The sequence below is a fragment of the Passer montanus genome, unplaced genomic scaffold (assembly GCF_014805655.1).
Source record: "Passer montanus isolate IOZ18808 unplaced genomic scaffold, ASM1480565v1 scaffold3, whole genome shotgun sequence".
Classification (NCBI taxonomy): domain Eukaryota; kingdom Metazoa; phylum Chordata; class Aves; order Passeriformes; family Passeridae; genus Passer; species Passer montanus.
The window spans coordinates 14,766,414-14,793,013 of NW_024367707.1; the positions used below are offsets into that span (position 1 = coordinate 14,766,414).

The window sequence follows — 26,600 nt, forward strand, 5'->3', positions numbered from 1 at the left end:
TTCTTTAACTTTTTAAGCAGTAAGAACTAGATCAGAGCCTCATGCAGAGGTAAAAGGGAATTCACAGATGTTCCCTTCTCAGAAACATTGTTCCCAAAATGACATTTACTGTAGGCATCTCTTCATAGCAGAAGATAATGTTAACACACCATAAAGATGCTTCTCTGTCTTTCATACTCTTGAGTGCATCAATTCATTCTTATTATCAAAAATCCTACCAGGCTGAGATAATTCTTTCTCCTTGAATAGCTTTTCAGTGTAATGAATCAGGCATTTAAGTTGGCACATAATTTTCATCCTATCATCTTACTTATCCATGCAGCATTTCCTAAAACATGTATTATGAAGCAGAAAAGATGTATGGGAATCCTGAGCTCAGACAGTGTATTTGCTTCTTTCAAACTTCATAATTGCTAAAATACATTTTACTTACTCTGCAGCAAACAAATACATTTGCCAGCAGGTGCCAATTTACATTAACACTCAGGATACCCCAGGTCAACATGAACATCATGGATTGAAATATGGATTTCTTGATCTATCATAATATCCTCTCTATAACACGTCATAAACTGCAGTTAATTCAGTAAATTCTATTTCCTGCAGCAACCGCAGGCAAATGGAGAACAAAACTGAAATGCATTTTGAGAATCTGTGAGCAAGAGGGTATAGCTGAAAATGTATACATCACTACTGGCCAAGTCATATCCATGCAGCATTTCCTAAAACATGTATTATGAAGCAGAAAAGATGTATGGGAATCCTGAGCTCAGACAGTGTATTTGCTTCTTTCAAACTTCATAATTGCTAAAATACATTTTACTTACTCTGCAGCAAACAAATACATTTGCCATCAGGTGCCAATTTACATTAACACTCAGGATACCCCAGGTCAACATGAACATCACGGATTGAAATATGGATTTCTTGAATCCTCTTTCATCATGACATTAGGAAACATGAAAATTCTCAGAAAGAGCTTGGCATGTCAAAAAATCCCAACAGGTATGGCCCTGGCCAATATAATATACTAAAAAGTGCTATATAAGTGCCCCATTTAACAGAAATGACAACAGGAAGATCACAGATTTTCAGAGCCTCTTCTAGCAAAGTTAAGAAATCTTTGTCCCTGGCTTTAATTTGCTCTGTATCTTTTCAGCACGTATGTGCTCATGATTGTGTCAGCTTCTCTGCTGGAGTGCTTCAAGGGTAGATGGCAAATACAAAGGAGAATTTTGCAAGAGGAAATAAGGTTGGTTCATTCTGAAGCTGGAAAAAAGCCTTTTGGTATGTCAGGAAGATATCAGAGGCATACTAAAACCAGTACTATTGACACAGTGATAAGTATCAGATAACAATGCCAATTAATAAAGGCACTGGCTGTCCAATGCAGCAAGAAATTCAAAGATAAAAGTGAGAATTTTCAAATTATTCTGCAGTTCAAGAGGATGTCATTCATTAACTCAGAGACTTCCTCTTGCACTTGAGGGCAGCCAAACCCAAAGACATCAGAATTGCAAGAAAGTAAGACAGAACTCACTCTTGTTCCCTTTGTTCCTGGCAGTCCTGGTTCTCCAGTATCACCCTGAAAAGTAAAAGAGAAAGTTTTATCTTTTCTTGGGACAACAATTTAGGGAAATCTGATTGTTTTGAACACTAAAGCTGAAGTTCTTACCTTAAGCCCTGGTGGCCCAGGGGGACCTTCAGGTCCTTGCATTCCAGGAAACCCAATCACACCCTGAAGTCCCGGCAAGCCTCTTTCTCCCTGTGGAAGAAGAAAAACTAATTAGCAACTACACAACTGAAGCTCCTTCTTCAAGAAACTCACAGATCCCATTTCTGTACTCAAGGAACATGTTAAATGGTAAGAAGAGTTAGCAAAGAGTTCATGTTGGTACTTGAAAGAAGGATTATTATAAATAAAGAAATATTTATATTCAATAAATATAAATTATAGATTCAATAATAGACTGGCAGGGGCTGAGTGTGGCATAACACAAAAGTACTCTTCAAATATTAGTTAAACCTTTTTTTCTGGATAGTGCTCTTCATAGCAGATTTATTCTCCTGGTAACTGGGCAGTCACTTTCCTTTCAATAACACCTACCTGCATTCCTCCAGAGGTGCTGCTAAGTCGCAGAAGAAAATCTATCAGGTAAAATCAGCAACTAAATTTCTGAAAACCACAAATATCACTGTTTGGTCAACTAGTGTATGAATGGTAAATACCACTCTTCTTATACATCACTCACAACAGCAGGTTTTGGAGATCAGGTTTGTCACTTGAACTTGAATTTCAGGGTGGTTCAGAGACAGGGTGCTTCAAGATACAGGATCTTCCCTAAGAAGCTGAACACAAAATTGTATTTGCATATATGTCATCCTTTTAACTCTATTTTAATTCTGTATGGGATACCTGTGCTGTCCCTCTCCCTACAACTCCAAATGTATTTAAATCAGATAAATCTAGAGGCAGAAAAGCCATCCACACTCTAGATCAATATTGCAGCTATTACACATTCAACTATATTTGCACTCCCAATGAAACCAACAGGAACACTATCTGAATAAAGGATGCCAAACCTACATGCAGGGAGAGGGGGAAAAATTTATGCATGTCAATTCCTGGAAACCGCAAATCAAGCAAATCAAAAGCCACTGGTTCCATGCAGGAAGTAACCAAAGTTGTCCTATCAAGGCCTGATGTGAAATGAGCAGAAACACTTCATCCTGTCAAAAACTGTGGGAATATTGGATGAATAAAAGGTTAGTGTGAAAAGAAGAGGATTTACAAGTTTGGACAACAGCTACAAACATGGCACCTGCTTTAGAAACTCAAAACACAGCAATTTTCAAAGGACTGAAAAACAAAAATAAAATTAACAATGTTCAAAATACATAAAAAGGACAGTACAGAGACTTAAGGATTTTCATCAAAACAATGAAAGATGAAATTGCAACTCATAATTAACAACCAATTTAGTATTTGATTTCAGGATGGTGATTAACAATAAACTTTTCTCTTGTTTGCTGAGGACAAAGATTCCCAGAAACATGCTGGCTACTTAGAGGTCAGCTAAGGACTGAGCACACATGAGAACATCTGAGTCTTGGAGAGCTCATTTGTCCAGGAAGTATAACGGCATCTTGCAAAGAAAAAGTTATGACATGCAGACAGTGGAAACTGAGTGACAACCAGCAGACATGGTGCTATAGTGTCAGAAGATGAGAGGAATTGAAAAATTTGTGGAGTTACTGGGCTGATGTTTTTTAGTTCCTTGTCCAAGATGTTGTTACAATGAAGAAACAAGGGGAAAGGGACATTATTGATGGGTATGAAGAGCAGGGCCAAGGAGGGCGAGAGAAAATTCTAACTGAGATGATAAGAGCACAAGAAAGTAAAATCAAAATAACATTCACTTATTTAAAATTCCTGACACAAAAAAATTAGCCTGCTCCTTCTCCATCTCCCCACAAAAATAAAATTTTTCAGTAGAAGAGTAGTTTCTGAGGCGAACACTGATTTCTTTTCCAAATAAAATTTTTCAGTAGAAGAGTAGTTTCTGAGGCGAACACTGATTTTTTTTTTCATTGAGGTGCTGAAATGGCATGACCTCTTCTATTTAATTCCCAATATTTTTATCATGGTTTGAGAATTCTTTATTTAGTTTGAGCCAAATCTGAAGCAGTGTGCTAGACCAGAAAACAAAGTAAAACAAAGCAAACATCAGAACAGCTGGAGAAATATGTTTCTAGGTCAGCTGTAGAGGTACAAAGTCCAAGTTCCAAAGTAACTAAAATTGTTTTGAAAAATATTTGAAGGAAGAACACATCATGATGGAGGTCTCTGAATGAATGTTGAAGTAATTAACAATCTGAAATACATCTGTAAAGTTAAAGAATGTAACATAAAACCATGCTTTGACTGGCTAATTTGCACTGCTGCCACAAGCGTACTTCTACAAAATCAGTTTTCTGTCATTCAGACCAGGAATTCCCACTGAACCCTGGGCACTTGCTCTCATGACCTGCTGCAAAATTGGCTAAGGAAGAAGACACTTAAGTACATACAAGAGGGTCTTCACTGCTGAAGGAATGTACAACATGTGCAAACGAGAAGAAAACAAGATTTCTTTGACATCCACAGAGAAATATGCCTCGTGTACCATAGGTGACCCACATCAGTAATGTGTAACACTTTCTGCACTCAGAAGTTCTGCCCCTGAGGATTTCACTACACTTTGAACCACTGCACCCTGCAACACAGAAGAATAGTCTTTCCTCCATTCTTAAGGAAAGTTAAAACTGAGGTTTACAGATCAGATTGTCACTTGGTCTAAGGCTCCCTTAGACCATTCTGGAAATATAAAAGGGCCTTAACTTGCCTGTAAATCACTTACTAAGGGAATGGCTGCTTTACTTGGCCAAGGAGGTTACCTAAAGTCTTAAAATACAAAAAAAACTTCCAACTTCTAAGGCAACTATAGTCAATTTTCTTCAGGCTATCTTCAACCTTCCAGGCTGCCCTGCCTGAGGGGTAAAACAGCTGGAGAAGCACAACAAGTCACTTTGAGCTAAGATACATTCAGGTTTCCCTGGAAACATTGTTATTTCCCCAACTTAAACTGTTAGGCCAAGAAGAAAAACAACTGGCTATTTGTCCAGAACTTCTGGACACCCAGTCAAGGTACTGAATGTTCCAAAGCCTGGAAAATATAACTCCTGAGCACATGGAGGTCTGTACCACCCCAAAGCCTGCAGACTCATGATTTCTCTTTCTGGAACTGAGCTCATCTTGTTGCAAGAGGGAAATAAGGAAACATAAAAGAGTCTGCACATGTGAGAGCTGCTGGATCCCTCTCTGCATGCAACCTGCCACCTTGGCTGCTTATTCTAACAGGGAATCATGGACTCACACACTGCTAACACCTCTCCCTCTACTCTGCCTTCCCATTTGATTTTACTGCAAAGTAAGCTCAGGGTAAATAGTCCAAACTAGGGATTGCATAAGTCCAAATTTCTGCAGTTTTGGGCTACACAGTTAATGGGATTTAACTTCTCCATGCCACTCATGGACACTGAGAGAAGTTAGGGCAACCAATTCCAGCAAGACCCAGTAAGAGACCTAGGGATGTCTCCTGGGTTCCAGTTCCTTCCTTCAGTCCAGGTATCAGTCATCCCCTTTGTTCAACAGCCTTAGAAAACTAATGGTGCCAGCATTTGTAAGGACTAACAAATAACTTTTACTTCAATACACTTGTTTCAGTTAGTACAAGCTTCCATCTTTTTTTTTTTTTTGCATCAGTGATACTACACTAAATTACAGTAAAATTCTATCAGAGTATCTACACTGAAGAGAGTACAGAAACTCTACATTCCTTTAACTGTGAAGTCCTATGACCATCCTAATGTCACTGAGTAGATCAGACCCCACAGATCACTCAGGTAACAGCAGTTACACTGCTGTGTTCCTACCTAGAGTGGCTTACTTGGAACCGCAAGATCCCCTGAAGCTATCACTTATTATGCTGTACAGAACAGACATAAGCATGTCCTGAAGATGTCTTGCCTTGCAAGGAAACACTTGACCTGCTGCATCCTTCCCCTGCTTGCCTGCCTGTTCCTTTCTTCATTCAATATTCCAGCCAAACAGCCCAACAGTAAGTGCTTGTGCTACGTTTATGCTGCAACTCATTAAGCAAACACACTGCATAAATTCATAAATTGGCAAGCACCAGGTCATCACTGCTGCCCCACTTATTTTTTACTCAGCACTGAGATTTCTAGCTGTGATGCATGAAGAGCATGAGACTCTGACTGTAAGGGTTATGTATTGTTCAAGTTCCAATATTCACAGCTGCAAAATCTTGGCAAGTAATACTGAAAGAGCCTCTGCTTCTTACAAATCAATTCATGAGACTCAAAAATTAAAACAGATGTAACCATGTCATCTGTACCTCTGCTGATTCAATGCAAGCTGTCAGAAAGCACAGAGGAGAACATATTACTCAGTTCACAAAAATGAATATTCTGCCACTCAACTGCTGAAAATGTGGAGGTGCTACATAAAAAGACAGCAAGTGCTCAGTCACCAGTGCACTCATTTAATAATCAAAATGTCTGTCTTAGCTCAGCTTTTGTGAAATGCCTTTGCATTAGGTAGTTCAAATTAAAATTGAATGGACTTCTAAACATACATGAACCTGTAAAGAACTTAACTGCATGAGCTGTTGATTTTTTTTCTGACACCTACCCTTCCAAATTAGCCATGAAATGCTGTTTGGCACATGGAACAACCACAGATTGCTAAGCAAAAGAGTCACATAAAGCAAGTAATTTCAGAAGGTTCAGCTGTAATATATCAAGGGCTGAGGGGGAGGAAATAATCACCACCCCATTATAAATTATTTCCCCTATTACTTTGCCTAGGGACTGCTGGACTGGGAGGTTTCAGGCTTGAGAGACTGGTAACATGGATATAAATCAACTGCTTCCCGAAGTGTGGGCTCACAGGGTGTCTGTGTCTGTACAAATATGATGTTCTCAGGCTCTCCAGAGACTCAGGCACATGGTTAATAACAATGTGTAGATCTTCCCAAAGCCATTTGAAAGATGCTTCTTTTCTTAACATTTGCCTCTGCCAGCAGCTGAAACAGGACAGACACGTGTCTGTCCCTCAGCTGAAAAGGCATAAAACAGTCTAAGGGAAAGATGTCACAAGGCAGCTAAACTGATCTACCCAGCAAAAGTGGCTCTTCTCCTTTTAAAGGGATGGTGCCACCTCACCCTTCTTTACAGCACCTGGTATGATTCCCTCAGCCTCCACTGCACCAGCTCAGCTCACTCAATTTACTCCCTTTTCTTTAGTGAGTGAGCATGGCCAGGCAGCTGCCAAAGCCCATGCAAGGAGGACACAAGGACACAAGCTGGAATGGCAGCAAGAGCAGTTTCTCACACCAGCACAGTGGTGTTTGCTGGAGCTCCTCCACCACAGCTCCTCAGCTGTGCCTTTGCTGCAAGGGAAACTGAGCTGGGAGCCAACAAATCCTTGGCCTTGCCAGAGGACTGTCTTCAGACCACTGTCACTGCTGACTCCAGTGTGTCATAAACTCAGAATTCTTCCCACAAATGCACATGCTATCCTGTTCCCAAAAGTTAACATTGGTTGAACTGAAGTTCTACCAGGGGCACATTTGGCAAAGAAATGCAACTGTTTCAAGATGAAAACTGACAATGCAGATTCCAAACAGAGTAAAGCACGAGCCTGACTGTTAACAGGAAAAGCTGCCATTCAAAACAGTCATCACACCTTGATGCTCCAGTGTGACCTCAAAAATCCACAGCAATGGATTGCATAGTTTCTACCCAGACTATCCCCAGCCACATAAGAGGTGAGTGCAGGCTCTGTATTTGATCCTTCAGCTAATGTAACTGTGAGCACTCCATGAATTGGCTCCGAGGTGTTACACCAGTAATTACAGCCCACAGTGGGAAACAGCACTGTGCAACCTGAGCATGGCTCTCAAGTCACAGTGTTTCTCTCCACACTTTTAAACATGTGTTAGAGAATTGTAAGTGTTACATTAGAGAAGACACAGAGAATAGCCAGTTCTTTATTAAAATGGTATTTTTAACCACCAGAGGGAGCACTGGCCCTGAATATATTTCAGGAATAAAATAAACATGTACAATAAATGTCATCTGTTTGTCCTCAGCTGCACTTAGCATTTTTGAGTATTTTATTGAAAGTGTGAAGTGGATATCAGTCAAGCAGAATTACTGCTATATGCTTACAGGACATGTGTCCTCAAATGCACTGAGCATGTTTAACATTACAAAATTCCCACTGCACATTCTTCAGCAGAATCTATCTGCACCATAGCTATACAATTCTGGAGCCACACAAGTAACAAGCAATTAATTACATAAACATAACTCTGCAGACATGCAAGGAATCTGTGTAGGAGCTCTGTAGAGATCTTGGCTCACCCAGAAGTTTTGGGGCTGACTTCCTGACAGTATGTGGAATGGAAGAGGGGCTAAGGCAGAGAGAGGGGGGAGAGTCAGCAAAATCTGGATTCTTGCATTGCCAGGAAGCATCTGAACGAACTCAGTCCCATGGAAACATGAGTGCAGCATTTTTGGCATGTCTAGCAGAAGGAGCAACCATCACGACAGTTTCACATCGCCTGCACAGCTCCACAGTCAGGCTGGCTGAGGCCCCAGACAGCTTCCAGCACCACCAGGGCTGCTCCACACTGTACTCAGGCATGAGTGACAACAAAGGGCCACCCCAAGAGCTGCTGGGGAACAGGGCTCTCTTCCTCATGACCTCTTTGCTATGGTGTTCATCCTGCATCTCCTTCTCCCCTTGCTCCCTCCCCAGTGACTTTGACTTGTGGGACTCCTTCAGTGTCCCAGCCAAATGAGCCCTCAGGCTGCATTTTGAGGAAGGACACTGGGAAGCACCTATTTATGGAGAAAAAGCCAGTGCTGTATCCTTAATTCACAGGAACCTATACAGGTTCATGTACCATGGGCAGGCACCCTGATCACCAAATCTCACTGTGGTTTTTCACTCCCTGATAGGATTGCTGTTCTTACTATGAAAGTATTCTTTCTCAAGGGTCATGAATTTACAACACTGAGGAACCTCTGCAGCTTGATACAAGATGACCCCATACCTCCAATAGTGACTCCACTGATATAAAACATTTCATTAGAGGGCTTTTCAGGTTTAAGGTTCTGGGACTGAGCCTGAGCCTCTGCCTCCTAAATACTAAAGAATGCTTAGAGCAAAAGCATATTTCTGTGGCACCTCATGGCTGTACAGAACATTCCTCAGGAAGCTGCTAAGTGTTTCCCAGGAGTATAAAAATAGAAATAACAATCTTTGATTATCCTTTCCCCTACATATCAGTGTCTATATGCTTAGCTGATGCTCAAGTGCAAGGATATTCAGTGTGTCTCAAAGAAATTCAGAAGCTGAATAAGAAGTGAGTGAAGTTAACATTCAAAAGCCAATCATGGCTATCATTTAATTGGTGCTAAGCAACTGGTTTCCTCATCAATTGTATCAACATCATACAATTTCAGTTAAACCAATTATAAGTAAGAGCCTCTCCCTACATAATTTAGAAGTCTTCTTCATGCAATTATTCTTCTTCTTTGACCCATAGTTATATTCCTCATTTTCCAAATGTAGTAGTCAGTTTTTTCAATGCAGCTGCCTAAAGTTTACATTTTAGGACTTCTTGGGCCATGTACACTCTTACCTTAAGCTCTCAATATTCCATATATTTGCATGTCTTTGGTTCATTGTGCGATATTGCATTCCAGCACAGATAAATGTTACAGATCCAGAAGTAGCTGGGATGCTGATGGGGTACATATTTATTCATAGCATGATTGAGAGCATGGTGTATATGAAGTACAGAAATAGAAAATGAGAGAGAAGAAGACGACTGACAGCAACTAAACTTTATCTTCAGCTGTGGAAGTCTGCCTGCACAGAGTTTGGCAGTTTAACACCAAAGTATGTGGTTCATTGTCTTTTTGTTTAAACTTTTCTTGATTTAATAAAAAGGAAAAAAAGCCCAACACTTATGATGTTACACAGCTTATGATGTGTCAGAAGGAAGTCACACAAACCTTTTTACAAAGGTACACATGAGGTTCTCCAACTTTATTTTAGTTTTTAAATCTTTTATCACACATCAGTCAAGGAACCTCTTCTCATCAGCTTGAGTCACTCAGGGGACCAGAAGAACCTCAAAGAACCATAAGGGAAGAGGATGTTTGAAGGACAAATGTGTTTGCACTGTAAAAAGAAAAAGGAAGTTCTATCACCTGCATACAGGTTGAATCAAAAGGGTGCTATATTTCCCACCCCTTCTAATCATCTGTTGAACACATTAGGTCTGAGTAACTCTTCCTTTGTTTTATTACACATTGTATTAAATCACTTCCAGTGTTGAAGGTCCAAGAATATAAGGGGTAAAAATGTTCCACACCCTTCCTACTTCATTAACGAAAATTATTTAGCATTTGTTTGCATTTGGCATTGTTTAAAGGCTCACATTTAAAGATGAAACAGCAGGGGGGGAAAACGGGTCTTAAACTTCTCTGGGTTTTTAATTTATTTTTGTTCAGATCCTAGACCGGGAATGAAATGTGACGTTACATGCAAGTTTTATTCTCTTGCCAAAGGTTCGTCATGGACATATTTACAGAAAATAATCTCTTCCATAAATAGTAAAAACATGGGCAGCTGGTCCTAGACAGTACGGACTGCAATAAAGTTCTCATAATGAGGTACTCATATCTTGAGGGCATGCGACAGACAGTACTGTTTGAGACAGTGCTAGTCTAGCTGCTTTTTTGGGTCAGGTTGGAAATGGCATTTCTAAAGCTTTAAACATTTTGAAAGTTCCATAGGAGTAATATATCCTTCCACAAAATAGAGGAAATACTCTGGCTTCTGATTTTTAATCATGTAAATATCACAAGGCAGACAATATTGTGCCACAAAAAAACATTGTGTGTCAATCAGTGCTTCTTCACTTTATTGTCTCTTGACTCTACCAGATCCACCGTGAAACAGACACGACAATATATATATTTTGTAATACCTCCAGGGTGGTTCAGCCTATGTCAATAAAGTTTACAAAGATGCAATAGTTATTAACAATAATGAAAACAAGTATATTTCTTATTTTGACATTGTAGAGGATGTCAGCATCTTTGTCAGTAAGTGTCAGGCAGAAGTTGGTGTATTGCTCAGCAGGTGGCTTTAAGGTTTTTCCGACCAAAAAAAAGGGACAAGGACACGTAAAGAGGCCGGTCAGAATAAACGACATCCGTAATGCCTGACTGCCACCCAGAGGACCCCGCGGGGAAGTGACACAGCGCGGCCCCTGGGACACTGCCAGCCCCCGGGCACAGCCCTTCCCTGCCCCTCTCCTGCTCTTCCTGAACGGAGCCCAGCGACAGACGGCGGGCAAAGGCAGTTTTGCTATCTAAAGCTCATACTCTGGAGAGTTTCACAAACACTATCTTTCCCCTTTTTTGATGAGGGAAAAGGTGTCACTCAGTTCTCCTGCCTTGACACTGATTTCACTGCATTTAATACTAGAACTTCCTACAGAGATCCTTTCATAGGAATTTCACGGGGCTGGATGTGTCCTTGCTGGATTTCCAGACTCTATTTCCACACTTTCAGACAGAAATGAAGTTGGAGGTATTGCGATCACATCCTTAACCCACTATCCCATTAAAGGTGCTGCAACACAGATGGAGGCAGCACTGGTTTCTCTGTTCACTGCTCGCTATGCAAGCCTTTGGTATATTATATATATTACACAAGCTTTTGGAACACCCTTTCTTTCACCTAACTACTGACATTGGAGCCAGAGAGCATTTCAGACTGCTCCTCTGTACCAGCGTCCTTCCCCTCCATCACCACCACTTAAAACCATTTATTTTGCAGTTCTGCATTGTCTTTCAGTCTTTGCTTGGCATTCGAGCAAACCTAACAAATTTAAGCGTTACTAAACCCCCTCAGGACTAAGTATTCTGCTAACTAGCCATGAAATGCTTTTTGTTTACAGTCAGTGAGAAAAGAGTGAGAGAACACCCCATTTGATGCTGGTGACTGTGCTCACTCACTCAGCTCAGTACACTGTGCACACTGAACTTTGACACAAGCCTTGGTGAGAATTATTTTTGTTGGCATATCAATACATTTAAAAATGTTCCAGATGAACTTCGGTGGAAGCTGTCACATGCTTTCTTTAAGGGCTACAGAATTTATGAGTACGTTTTGCCATTATAATCACTCTTAAATATTCTAAGAGATATAAACATGATTTTCCAGACAGGAGTCAAAGTTTCTTTTCCCTTGGCTTTACCTTGACTTTGTGTTTCTTTTGCTGTTAAAGGTTATATAAGAGAACACTTCATTACTGAAAGCTAGTCATTATTTTCATCATTTAATCGAACTCTTTGCTATGTTATCAATACTACAATTAACTATTCTGTAGCCCCTTGTAGTTACTTGAAAAGAAATGTAAATCCTCTTCAATATCTCTTAAATATGGTTTCCCAACTGGTTTTGCTCCTACTGTGATATCAAACTTCTTCTGTGGCTAAACTAAATATGTTTTCCAGCAGGTTAGAAACTTCCCTGTGTGATGAAGTGCTCCACTATCACTCCTTTAGCAGCTACTTCAGGTTTCCTCTTTGAAAATCCCATTTTCATGCTGCTTCTTACTGTTCTTTCTCCTTCCAGACATATACTGTTACAAGCTTTGCTATTGCTTCTGCTGGAAGTGGTTTTGAGAACTTTGTATAAAATTTGGCTTTTTCCCCTTCCTTAATGAAATCCAAACTTTGAGAAAATCCAGATATGCTTTTCTGAAGGCCAACATCATATGGCCAGATGTTTTCAGTGACTAATCTTAGTTATGACCTTTCTCTGAAAGCATAAGTCTAAAATCTGATATAAGAAATAGCTGGGAGAAAGGAAGCAAACAACTAACTACTATGAGGTATAAGATTAAAAAAAAAAAAGAGAGAGAGAGAAAAAAAGGCAGCAATTTCCCAAACTACTTTTTGCTCTTGTCTAGAAAAAAAAAAAAAAAAAAGGAGAGAGAGAAAAAAAGGCAGCATTTTCCCAAACTACTTTTTGCTCTTGTCTAGAAAGACCAGAAATTGGAAAGTGATTTAAGAAGACTACCATATACCACATTACTATGGTTTCCTAGAGATCATTATATACACCCAGGTCACTTCTTGTGGATATTGCTACAGAGAAAATGTACACAGAAACTGATCATTAAGTGCATCAAGGACTAAATTCTTGTGTAGGAACTGACATATCATGGAACTGTGTACTTTAATGTCTGTCTTGGTCTGAGTTCCCCAGCAAATACAATATAAATTGAAGAGCAGGATGATTTAAAGAAGCTTAAAGGGCTAACTAGAAAATGTAGCTACTGCTGTAACCCAGGGTTTGCTGTCCCAGACTCCTAAGTTATACCAATAAAACCCTGCAGCATCACAGAGTTTTAGTGGGCAATCACACCAGATACTGAAAAACTGCACAGGAGAAAAGTTTTGTAATCAGTATCTAGTCGGTAGATATTGACCCTGTATGGACATAATTTTAAATTTGGAAGATTTCAAGCTATGTACAGGTACAGCACAGGCACTGGGCAACTCCACTTCCGGAGCATGAAGATTTCAGCGAAGCAGAGATCTTACACATCTTTTCATATCTTATATCTCATATCTCACACTGGGGAAACTTCACTGGAGGCTCACACACTTCAGATCAAGCTAAGGCCCTGCAATCCTTCAAGAAACCATAGTGAAGGCACATACTAACAGTTGCGCAAATTTAAAATCAAGCCCTGTGAGCTTGTTTTATTCCATGAAGAATAGAGCTTGAGCTCATTGTGCCAATACCCTTAAAATCAAAGATAGTGCATCTAGCAACAGCTGCCTAAAAGGTCATACTGTGCCAAATGAAATATTCCTTTGTGAATACCTTCAGAAGACAGGTTTGAAAACTAAGTATGAGTGTGTCTCAGCACATAATACTACTGCTTTTATAGCCCTCATTACACAGAGATTAACTGATCGGTGTAATCCACTGGTTTGTATTAATCACAAATACTCGCTGTACTGAGTGCAAAAATGTATCTTAACATAGAAAATGTTGCCAGAGACAATTGGGACAAATGGTTCCTATAACTATTTAAAACTAAGAAAAGCTGATGGTTTCAGATACCACTTAGAAGTTTGGTCTGACAGCTGGGAAAGAGTAGACAACTTTTTACCATTTAACATATCACAGTCAATATTATTCAAAGTTGTCTGATATTTTGTTCTTTTCAGGAATAGCAGATCTCTTCATGAAAAATTAGTTCTTTTCCCCTGATTTGAATTCAAAAGATTATTTTTCTCAGAATAAAGGATAAATCAATAAAAATATACTGCTGTCAAAGCAGAACTGACAAAAACCATTGTGACAATATCCCGACTTTCAAAAATATTTATGAATCACAAGTTTCCCTGTAGAACATCGGATCTACAGCTGACCCATATCTTCGCTTATTTTATTACTATCTTCTGAGTCTACCCTTTCAGGCATAATTAGATGATTTCATGTTATCTATTAGCCCTTTCCAGACTGCAGACACATTTTGCCTCCCACATTGCCTGTCACCCCTCTTTCCAACTCTATGTCCATCTCCAGAGCACATTATTTGGCTGCAGTTTCCTTAATGTCCCCCATTCAAGATCTTTCCAACTCAGGCACAAACTAGTGCTGGACTCAAAGTTTCTACAGCAGCCACTTCACAGACTCACAGAATGACAAGGTTGGAAGAGACCTTCAAGATCATCAAGTCCAACTCATGCCCTAACACCTCAATTAAACCATGGCACCAAGTCTTTTTTTAAACCCATCCAGGGGTGGGGACTCCACCACCTCCTCCGGCAGACAATTCCGATATTTTATCACTCTTTTGTAAAAAAACTTCCTCCTAATATCCAACCTATATTTCCCTTGCTCCAGCTTAACGCTCTGCCCTCTCCTTCTCTGGGGACATACATAGGAACACTGAGCAGTGCTTACTAAAACCAAGCAGTATCAAGGAAAAGTGATTAAAAAAATTAACCTTCTTGAGTCTAAAAAGCCTAATAAAGGTTGACTATGAAAAGACAGATCTAATGATTACTGATTTACTCCACTAAAGGAACTGACTTGTTGCCTCTGATATATTTTCAAGGAAACTGAAAGTAATTAATAGTGATCTTCCCAGTGACTGCCAGGGCTTGTCTCTAACAGGGGGGTTTATATTGTGTTAAATCATCAGTATTAGAAATATTTTTGTTCTCTCTTTTGATATGTAAAATGACAGAAAACCCTCAAAGGTCGTCCCAGTCTGATAAACCTCTAAAGAAATGCAGGGACACAGTCAACACTTCATTACACAGAGCAAAGGCAGAAGCATAATCCCCTGCAGACACCAAAACCATCTGTGATTTTTAAGGCTATAAAAGTGTGCAGGAGAGAAAACATTGGTCTCTGCTCCTGTTGATGAGGAACTCCAGAGATGTCCCACTGACTCTCAGTCGAAGTCAGAGCTACTTGGCTTCCAGTTCCAAAATACATCAAGCAAAGCCAGTCTGTGTACTTCTGCAGCATGGTGAATCCACACATGGGTGATGCACCCATCAAGGCAAACAGAGAATTCAAATTTATGTTAGGTATAGTAATACAGATACAGTCTCAGAATAAGGGAAAGAAATATAAGCCAAAATAGCATTATTTGCTCAAGTTATCCTGCTTTCAAACAATAAAGATGTCAAAAACCAGCAGTGCATTAAGAGTTAATTCTATTCTTATCTTCTACTTAGCAAAGATTTTTTTTTTAAATTGCAATACTTCATGCTCAATGACAAAAGCATGTTTGATATTCTTGTTGACTTCAACTTTCAGTGGGTAATGCTGAGACAGTGAAATCATCATAAAATATTTATACTAAAGAATGAGGATTTATACTTCAGTGCATTCTAACTGATAAGTCTAAGAAGATTAATCATTCTGTATTATTTACAGCAAGGTTCCAGTGTTGCCTCCATTTACACTTGTTTCTGATACAGAGTAAAAGGAGTGCAAATGGTCATGAATGAGAAAAGGAACATTTTTAGAAAAAGTCAGTGCATGGAGAATTTTACTCATCTCTCTACAATCTTTGTTCTGAATGGTAATTAAATGCTTAACATGTTTTTTCTGCACGCACTAACAGCTAGCACTTCTTATCTCGACAGCTGCTTGAAATTGTTCTCAAAATCTAGGTAGGCATAAAAGAAAAAACATAGCTTCAGTCTTCTTCTGAGTAGCTCAATAAAATGCAGGCAAGCATTCAAAACTCTAATCAGTTTAAACAGATCTCACACTTCAGTGAGGTTTAAGAGAACAGTCAAGTTATTATGCAGAAAACCAAATAAAAAGTATGAGGTAATAAACGAAGATGTTTTAGGCTAATCTCTCTAATGGAAAACAGTAAGGTATGATTTATTATTTTAGCAATATTATGTTTTTCTAAAATTTCTGTACCTTTTGTTTGGCAAATATGTGATATTTGACATTATATAGCTTAAAACAACAGCTTGATGTTTAGTGTAATAATAAAGGCTTTATAGGATAAGGGCCATCTGTTGCAATTACACTCACTTTCTGAATTTTCTGAAAGGGATGAAAACCCTTAAGAGTTTGTCAATTATATGCCCTTGATAACATATGAGTCATGTTAAAGCAGTTTGGCACAGAAATGCAATTTTCATGGAAACAGTCTTATGAGAGAACATTTTAAATGTACTCTAAATATGGCCATCATATTGATGAAATTATTCTCAAAGGAGAGAGAAAAATATGGCAATGTGATTTACTCTTCCATGTCTGAAATGCTCTTGGTACTATTTCCTGAGCATTTCACAGCTTTTAAGTCAAATACCATTTTCAGCACTTTTTCTGATGAGATCATGAATATGATGATTTGGCCAAATGAATTTTAATTGAACCCCAGTCTGGAACTTCTTGGTTTGGAACTTCTTCCCACACTACAGTAGGAAATATCTCTCCAGATGTTAATAATTAAGGCATTAAAGAGTAAACCCAGCACCCACTTCCGCAGCTCCCAGAGCTCCCATGGCAGTGAGGTGGTGTGGGTGGATTGCTGAAGAGTGTGAGAGGATTGGAAAAGGCCCTTCAGCATTTGTGCACTTCTGACATGGAAGCTAGATCAAAAGGGTTTCCGGGGTAGGCAGAATGTTGGCTGTGGATGGTGGAGGGTAGAGTGGATATGTCCTCCCACATGAGAAGTGGAGAGCAGATGTTCTTTTATGTGGTCTCCTGGGGTACCACAGGAGCTGGGCATGGCAGCCTTCTCCTAGCCCGGATCTCAGCTAAAACCAGTCTTTCTAATCTGTCCTCTGATTAAGAAATAGTCACAGAGATTTTTGAAGTAACAGGTATCATTACTGATGTGTGTGTTAATGGGAACCACGTTTAGTAGCAACATGTTTCAAATCCAAATGCATTCATTGGAAATGCCATTTACAGTAATATTACAGAGGCAAGCAGGAAGGATGCTCCCCTTACTTTCCCTCACCAGGTTCTGTCTCCAGGCCTGGGGCCAAGTGGCAGGCTATCCTTATTCTAGACAGACATAAAATATGATGAATCAGGATAAAAAAACTACACAGGGCTGAAGGGCAGGGGACAGATTTTTTTTTAAATAAAACTCAGTTTTCTATTGAAAATCGTAAGTATGTTTGAAACAGAGTTAACATAATGAGCAAGCATTGATGTGAACTAGATTTATGCATGTTAAATGCATTTCAAAATACCTTCAAATGCCTTTCTTGACTAGTGTTTTCTAGGTATAACTAGACATTCACCTGTACAGATGTCTCTAATGTCAGTAACTACATTTTCTACAAAGTCTAAAGTTATGTGAATACTTCATTATACACCTGCTTGAAGTCACAGAAATTTGTGACGGAACCCATTAGGAAGAGTGGAGAGTACACTGACACACTGGAACTTAACATGCCTTCTGTTACTATGGACTGATATTTTTCTCTCATCAACATTTTTAAACAGCCTACATTAAAGTGAGGTAGTTTTGAATTCTAGAATATCTGACAAGCATCTATTTCTTTTAAACAGAACATTTTGAGACTTCCTCTGGACTACGCAAATGAAAAATGCCAGCAAGAGCTCTAGCAAACAGACAGGAACACAGCTGAAAATAAATGAGACATAAGGCTTAATACCATTTATTTCCCCAAGCTATCATTTTTTAAAATTATCTTGTTACAAGATGCTGGCATACTCTACGAACTAAAAACTGATGTCTTTCAACAAAAGGGTTATAACGTGTCTCCTTTGTTCTACTGTGACTCATTTGTACTTCAAGCTCATTTGTAAAATCAAGCTATCAAGAAATAAATTCAGAGTTTTGAACGTTTCCAAAATCTTTGTTGTATTTGTTTTCAATATATAGTTGACTTTCATTAAACAGACATTAATAGGTCATTAAAAAAAGGAGACTCCATCTGAATGATGTTCCAGACCTTGACACTTTTTCTCTGTATTAAATTCATCTAAGCTCTGTTACAAAGAAAATTCGCTTCCTTCGGCCTCCGATTAAGTAATTTACATTCCTAGTTCTAGAAAACACCAAGGAAAAGCCACCAACAGACATTCTTAAATCTATCATTCATAAATATGCAGCTATTGCCTTTCAGACAACACAGAACACCAGCTGTCTATTTATTTTAAAGAACAAAACAATCCCCAAAAGAAAAAGCAAACAACCCCCAATCTCTTCTAAGTATTCCTTTGGGTGACCTAAACAACTTACCTGAAGCACATACAAAAGCAACCACAGGATCAGAAAACTGGTTTACATTAATTTAGAATGGTAGACGTACAGCACATTTGCATGCACAAGAGAACACATCATAGATTACAATCTCTACAAGCAAAATTGGAAGAGATAAGGAGAGTGGTTGAAATCTATAATATTTACAAAAGCAGGTAGTTTGCAGGGGGAATTCATGGAGTACTTAAGGGCACTGTAATTTTTCTTCACTCTAACTGCTTTAAAAGAAGACTTTAAAGTGCCTTTTTTGTTTCATATCCAAGAAGTTTAGATAACTGAATGGGAACTTTAAAACTCATTTGCAAGGTTCTGTCAAAAGTTTTAAATATTATTTTTCTTGACCTGCAACACACTTCTGTATCTAAGTTGATCATTAACCCCCTCTTCATACTAAAAGTCTTTGCCTCCCAGGGCTAACCCTGGTCAGGGAACATTGATTATGATGCATCACAGCCATGTTGGAGAGCAACCTGCATGGCGTGCTGAGAGGAGCATTTCTGAACTGAACTGCTTGTCTCACTTCCAGACATGGTCAGGATGCCAAGCCTGCTACCCACTGAAAAGGCTGGAGATGAGGTGAGAGAAAGGTGAGAGTGATGGGTTGGCATCCCACTCGATGGGGAAGGAGAGAGGGCACGGCCACACTGGGCTGGGGGCTTCACTCCAGAGTCAGGGCATTCCCCTGCCCCCCAGCCCTGGCCCTGCTGCCCTCTGGAGCCACAGCCACCGAGATGGCTGCTGCTCAGTGGCCTGGCCTGGCCTTGGCCATGCTCCCTGGCAGAGCAAACCTTCTCTGACCCAAATGGCTTACCTGGCTCCCAGCAGATTTTATACCCTGTGGCTGAAATAGAGAAGAAAAAGCTGACTTACCTTTTGCCCTTTTACTCCACTGCAATCACATTTTCCACAGCCGGAACATCCCTGAAAATAAAAGAAATTGAGAGTTAAATGTCTGAACTGGGTGACACCCAGAACATAATGCAGTGAGCCAGGGATGTCAGCAGCACCCCACTGACTGCAGGGCTGGTCAGTGCAGGGAAAGTGTGCTTAAGCCCATACAGTAACATTACAGAAATCAGATGAACCTGTGCACAGGTAAAATCTTACAGTCGCTGCGTGTTACCAAAGGTGCTCTTAAGTGCATCAGGGCTACTCTCTACTTTTCCTCCTCACAGTCACGAAGCATCTGGTAAGCAACTCAGCAGTCAATTGCTTTTACTGCTGTCATGCCCCTCAGAAACAAACTATGAGGAAAAGAAGCGAAACATCTGCATCAGTGAATATTCCACCAATGCACAGGAGATCCTTCAGCAGCCCCTTCAGGCCATTATTCAGAAGCAGTCAGGGACAGCACCTCCCCTGACACAGCTTTCAGCACAGATGCTGGGCACCTGTCCCTCTACACCTGCAGGCTCCAGTCTACTGGGATCTCAGTACTGCTGGGAAATGAAAAGAAAATGCACCTAATCCATTTTGAATTTGGAAAACCCCCAATGAAACCAATAAATATCCCAGAAAGCTTAATAATACAGTAACATTTTTACTTGGTAAATACATTTTATTTTAAAGTGAAGCATCGAAGAGAAATGGGGCTTTGATAGTTAAAAAAAAAAAAGGCAGTCCAATGAAACTACAGTATACTATCTCCTAAAAAATTTATTGCTTTTGTTGACATCTTTTTTGTATATGTATACCTAATGACTTTGTTTCTTGAAGCAAAATTTTCTCCATACTGATATAAAGCAAAAACAGATAAAATTTTTTATCTTATATTATTATACCATGTTATATTATAAATTCACACAAAGGTGAGAATTAACATGATTAGGATGAGTTTTTATCATATAATGCAGAAAGACAACTGGATCTGAAGACACCACCAAGACATGCTGCAGTGCAATCCCAGCAAGGATCAGAAGGGAAGCATGCCACTCACTGAATAATCAGCTTTACTCCTTGCAGGACCTGGTTATGCCTGGAAAAACATTGGGTCTCCCATTACAAGAAGTGACCTGGTGTGACCTCTCTTAGTTTTTCAGACCTGATGAGATCTCAGCTGGAGGACGCATGCTTGCAGCTCATACTTCCTCCTCCAGGATCATGCAGAATGTTATCAGTTTTATCAACACATCCCCTACATTCAGAAGAAGTCTGTTTTAATTGCGTCTGGGAATGTACTTAACATAAGTCACTGAATCATTATAAACATCTGTTTTCAAGTTAATCCCTGCATATTTCCTTCAGCCTATTATTTAACATGCACTGTTTTAGAAAAAAACTATGTTGTTATTTAAGTATGGTTTTGTTCTCAAATTTAGCATAGCCAGAAGAATGGGCTTGTGCTTTTGAGTCTCTTTTTGTCCCCACAAAAATGAGTCCATTATATTCAATTTTTCCTGTTTTTTAATGCCTCAGATTAGAATAACCAAAGGCAAGGAAGGTAAGAAGGTACTGAGCACCAGGGAGCACAACTGCACAAGGTCCTGTTTGGGACAAGGGCTGCAGCCTGCCATGCCAGAACAGGCATCTGCTCTACAAAACACTGCCTTTATTTTACAGTAACATCATCTCCTGCTGTCACTGACTGCAACCTCTGTGGGTGGGTGGGAGGTTGGGCAGCAATGACAGCCACTGCTGAATGGCATTATCCTCAACTACTAAAATGAATTTAGAATCTGAGCAACATAGTAAGACTCTGCCTATACTAGGAAGAAGTATGAAGTATTTCCTTCTGTTTCTCTGGTAAAGTGGGAGAGCCAGACTGGAAGAAGCTTGTGGATCAAAGGTCACTTTAAGGAGGTCAAAGGGGCACTTAAGTAATGAGATGCTGGAGGAGAGAAGGATGATTATAGCAAGTACAGGAATCATCACAAGGCAATTAAACTGAAACTATGCAAATTATTGTTCCTTTCTAAACGTTGGTTTTAAATCAGTGTCATGATATGAATAATCCACTTAATGATTTCCCACTATATATGACTAGAGATATTGAGACAAATAGAGAGAAATAACTTTGTCCTATCTCCCAGACATCCTCATAAAGACAACGCCTTCCCCAGAAACTGCATGGAGCTTGGAACAATCCCTGCTGTCCTCCAAGTGCCAAAACAGAGAAGGAACAGTGCTGGGCAGGAAGCACAATCTGTGGGGGGAGTGGTAGATGAAACGGCAGTCTCTTTATCCCTTGTCTAGGAGCCAACAGGCTAATCCAAAAACTTTGGCCAGGTGCACTGCACCAGGTACATCCCCTATTTTGCATGGTACACTCACAATTTTCAACAGCCATAGCTTCCTTGCACCACAGGCCAGCCTCTCAAATAACATTACAGGACATTAATTTTATCTTACTCCGCCCACAAAATATAACTCTGCCCAGAAGCAGAAGCTTATTTTAGTGATGCAAATTGTTTCATTTCTTGACAAGCATTTCCATTCCATTTCATTCTCCCAGACTGTCTGCAACTGATAAGCTTAGTGAATCATCCTAGCAAATCAGTTTTAAACTATAAAAAGATTATTTCCCTTCAACACGACACACACAGAGGTGCTACATGCAGCCTGAGTGTTTGCCTAAAGGACACCTATTTTTTTTCTTCTATCACATTAACATACGGTTCAGAAAAAGTCCTGCTAATGAATGGGCATCCCAGTCTGGACCTTTAGCTCCCATGACCCACATACTGAGCCTTACAAGCCTTAAGCTCTGAGTGACAGAGCTGAGAAAGCTGCTAAAATTCCCTGCAGCAGACGGAACAAACTCTGCTCTGCAAGGCAGCCTGTAAGACATCTGTCAGATCGCAGCTACAGACTTGTTGCGATTTGCCCTGTTTTTCCACGTCCAGCTACTTTCCTGGCACTTGAGGACTACTGCTTGGAACTTGCACAGGAACGATGCAAACAGCCAGATGAGCAGCCCAGGAGGGAGACGACTGCCATATTTGGAAATGCACCATTTCTGGAGGCTACAGACATCTCCAAAAAAATACAAAGGCAGAGTCAGTTCTTGGAAGCTACACTCTCTTACAGAAGTGCATTTCTCAAGACAAAACGTAGTTCTCTTTCCCACAACATCACCTCAGGCCCTGCTTACTTAATTTCACTTGCTGAGCAGCCACCAGCTAAGGCTAATTGCTTGGGTATCAATAGAGTTCACATTGTAGCCTGTAAAGCACAACTGCGATATAAAAATGTTAATAAATTCTCCCTCGTTACTTAACTCTGTCCATGTTAAAAATCTCATTCCAGGGAACATAGTCACTTCTCCTGTACAAAATATAACGTCTTTCAAATCACAGAAAATCCTGTGGATAGGTGAGGCTACAACAGATATCAAAATTCTCTGACTATTCACAAATTACCTAATTCATAGCCAAAGTGCTTCAAAAAGGTAAAAATAATCATAATTACTTCATCTCATGATTAATTAATTATAAAATGACAACTTCTGTTTAGATGGGACACTTGAACTCATGATGTTTTCTGATTAAACAGTGTAGATTTCCCACTCTATATTACTTTAGTTTAAACCCCAATTTGAGGTGAATTCCAATAGCAATTTCAGGCTGAAACACAGGAAGGGCTAAGCCAATAGGGCAGCTGTTTGACAGTGACAACTTTAAGTCTGAATCTCCCCTCTCCACAAAATCAACCCCCTTCCACCTCTGTGTAAACCCAGTCACATGGAAGCCCAAGGGAGATTTATCCCTATGTAGCAGGTACTGCACTTCTTCCTAAGTGCATGTGCATACAACTCATGTAGCTGACATGAGAGCTGGATCAATAATATCTTCACATTTCACATCCCACCAAATACAGAAATAGGGTGTTGATGCCAACTGCAGGACACTTATCTTGCATTCCTCTCATATTTTTTTCTCTTTCCAGAATGTCAAAATAGCTCCCTGGCTGTATTACTATTCTTGTCTTCAACCTTTAGATATAACTACTGAATTAGCAGAACTGCTCTTTTGTGTGCAAAGTACCACTAGAGAAAACCAGTTATATTCCAATTAAAATTAGTACTTTTTAACTGATCTTACAGTCCGTTAACAACTTTGAAAAAAAATAATATAGCTAAAACTCCTGATTTACACTTAGCTAGAACAAAGACGATAACAAAAAAAAATCTGCACTGTCTTAGCAATTAGCAACATTTAGACATACACCCTTAAAGGAGTTGATAAAAAGCCAGTTTTTCTGGACTGATGATTTGAACTTCAACTCTTAAAATGGTTCATGAAAAGGAACATCTGCTATCCCTTCATTCTGAGGACTTAAAGCAAAGACCAGAAGTTTTGCAGAGTTCTCATGTCTTTTGTAAACCCATCAATTTCAGATGTCTACAGACAGAAAAATAGCAGACAAAAGGACACATTTTATGATTTTTTTTAATGTCAACAAGCTCCAGTTTCCTCCTCTCCAGAGTTATTTTTCTCTTTATTAAAAAACAAAACAAACAAAAAAACCCTTCACAAACCACAGTTAGTAGCTTATCTTCATGTCCTTTTTAAATTTTTTTCCCCAGCAAATCATGGGTTATAACTCCAGTTATGACCGTTCAGGGGATTCCCCAAACCAAGGGAAGACTTATTGGTTTTGAAGCTTTAACCCTCTAGGTCACCAAATTAAGTTCAGCTCTCGTCAGCAGTGACTGGAAGCTTCTGTCATGCAGTAGCTATTTAAAGTTCTTGGTTGTGTCATTTCAGTCTTCTGCAGATCTTCACAGAGGACAGCAGAACAGCACCATTCAAGGTGTCCTGCACATGCACAGATGCCCCTGTTTAAGCAAGGGAAATACATTCAACCCAATAATCTCCAAACGCTCATGAAACTTCAGAATTAAAATACTCATTCTCCTGAAGACCTTCCTTGCTTGTAGGCTGATGTAAATGAATGTAACAGGAGGAAGCAGAAGGGGTCCCCACTCATTTCTCTCTGTAAATGCAGAGCCATTCTCCTAACGTACCTTCTGGGGATTGCTTTGGACCAGATGAAAACAAACCTACACAGTGGAAAACTGTGGCACTTCATGATTGCTTGCATGTCAGTGCATGAGTTAAGTAGTCCCATTAGTCTGAGGGGAACTTTAAGTTTAGAGTCACAAATTCCAGATTAACATATTCATAATATCTGAAAAGAATGGCAAGTCACTTTCTGAAGTATTGCTGTGCATGATGAAATTTGAACTAATTAAAACGATTCAGCTCTGATTTTATTTAAAAGTTTAGCTCAGTTGATGGGAGCATGTTGTTAGTAACACCAAGACTGTGGGTTCAATCCCTGTAGGGGCCATTTACTTTAAGAGCTGGAATCAATAATCCTTGTGGATGCTTTCCAACTCAGAATATTCTGTTAGTCTGAGAAAAGCCTTGTACAATTTTCAGAAGATAATTAATTTTAAGAAAAACTCTATAAAATACAATTGGAAAAAAAATCATTATAGCTATTGGGACAGGAGGGGACTGTTCATATATTTTTGGCACAGATTTTCTGTTTGCCTGGTGGGAGGGCTGTTTTGTTGTTGTTTTTAGTATTACCATAATCATGCAGGATGTTCATACAAAAATTGCAGACAGACCACAGATTCTTATCTATCTCCAATGTACTTTAGTCACTCAAAGGAATACTAGCAAATTTTCAGAATTTAGTAGATTTTAAATTAACTATTCATGAAAATATTTATTTAGTAAATTAGCAACAGTTGGAAGTACTTCACTTACAATATGTTGAAAAAAGAGTTGTGTCTTCTTAATCAAAAGAATATCAGATTGCTGGCGCTGAAATGTTTTGTTGCTGGGACCTCATTTTTTACATTCTTTTCCAAATTCCCCAGGGGTCTATCCTGGAGGTAGGGTCATGGGACTACCCTAAAGGCTGCTTTGTGAATATGACCTTCCTGTTGGTGATGTGAACATCGTTTTCACAAAGTGATGCAAATCCAGGGGGCTTCCCGTTAGTTCACAGGAAATATAGTTATTCCTGTAGTTCCATATTTGGACAGAAACAACATTTAAAACAACTGTTTCCTCTAGCTACATTCTTTTACAGGAAGCTCTGGAAACAATCAAGGTATCTGCTTACTTAGGGAAATTTTCAGAATATCACATTATAGAACTCCATATTGCACAGCTCAAAGCAAATAACTGGTTTGTGAATACAAACTAAAAAAGCCTCCCTTGAGCATTATCTACTAACAGGTCTATTTCCATGGACTGTCAGATACTGTTCAGCCTCCAACAGAGAAAGGCTTTATTTACCAATCCATCCAGTAGGTTTTGCATCCTTTTCCTATACAAGAACTCCACCGTTAGTTTTATTTTCAAAGAAGTGAAAAAAATTCCAGTAAGATCTTCTGGTGTTGCAGCCACTGGTGTTACTTCACTGACAGCTGAGGATTAGAGCATGTTCCAGGGCTTCCTAACACCCAGTGACAAGTACTTTCAGGAATACATTTCAAAGGGCATGACCCTTCCTAAATTTGATTATGGTAATCACTGCTAACAATCGTCACTCAGCTCTTCTACTTTGTGAATAGGCAAACTGAAGCCAATTGATACAGGTAAGAAATTCCCATTCCTCATCTTGCTAACCTGAAAAAAAACTGCAGAGGACAGGAAATCCTGTTGCAGAACTCCCCCATGGCTGTTGCAGAGTTCACCAGTCACCTCATATCCAACTACCCTGGAGCTCACAAAGCACACTGCAAAAGAAGTCCTGTGTGGAACAGATCCAAGCCCTCTGCCCTGTAACTCTCATGTTTAGTGAAACTGGTGTTAGCCTTTGCTGTTCAGACCCCATTTTCACAAGCACGGGGGTACCCATAATAATGGGCACTCAGTGTGGTTGAAAGCCTGCCCCAAAACAGCTCCAGCAGGGAGGCAAAACACAATGCCACTAAAACTAGGCAGAAGCTGAGGGAGAGGTGGTGGTGGCCACCAGCTCAGCAGGCATTGCAGCCCCTCCCAGGCACCTTCCACCTCCCAGTGCTTTCCCAGCCCAGGCTGGAGGCAGAACCAGGATGAGAGGGAACTGCCAAGGTGGATTCCCTCCCTCCTCTCACAGGGAGCAACCCCCTCTAAGCAGCACTGGGAATGAGGTAAGAGATGGATGCCATGGTGGCAACCACCCCCAGAGCTGTGC

The 26,600-nt window shown here is 39.8% G+C and overlaps 1 protein-coding gene across 1 annotated transcript in view; it reads right to left on the reverse strand.

Annotated features, from left to right (window-relative positions):
• Positions 1–26,600, reverse strand: part of COL4A1 (collagen type IV alpha 1 chain) — a 120,467-nt gene that overhangs the window by 52,883 nt on the left and 40,984 nt on the right. The window contains exons 2-4 of the mRNA XM_039714221.1: positions 19,332–19,382; positions 1,676–1,765; positions 1,541–1,585 (exon numbers count right to left, since the gene is read on the reverse strand). Coding sequence (XP_039570155.1) covers positions 1,541–1,585; positions 1,676–1,765; positions 19,332–19,382 — 186 coding nt within the window. The remainder of the gene's footprint in view (positions 1–1,540; positions 1,586–1,675; positions 1,766–19,331; positions 19,383–26,600) is intronic.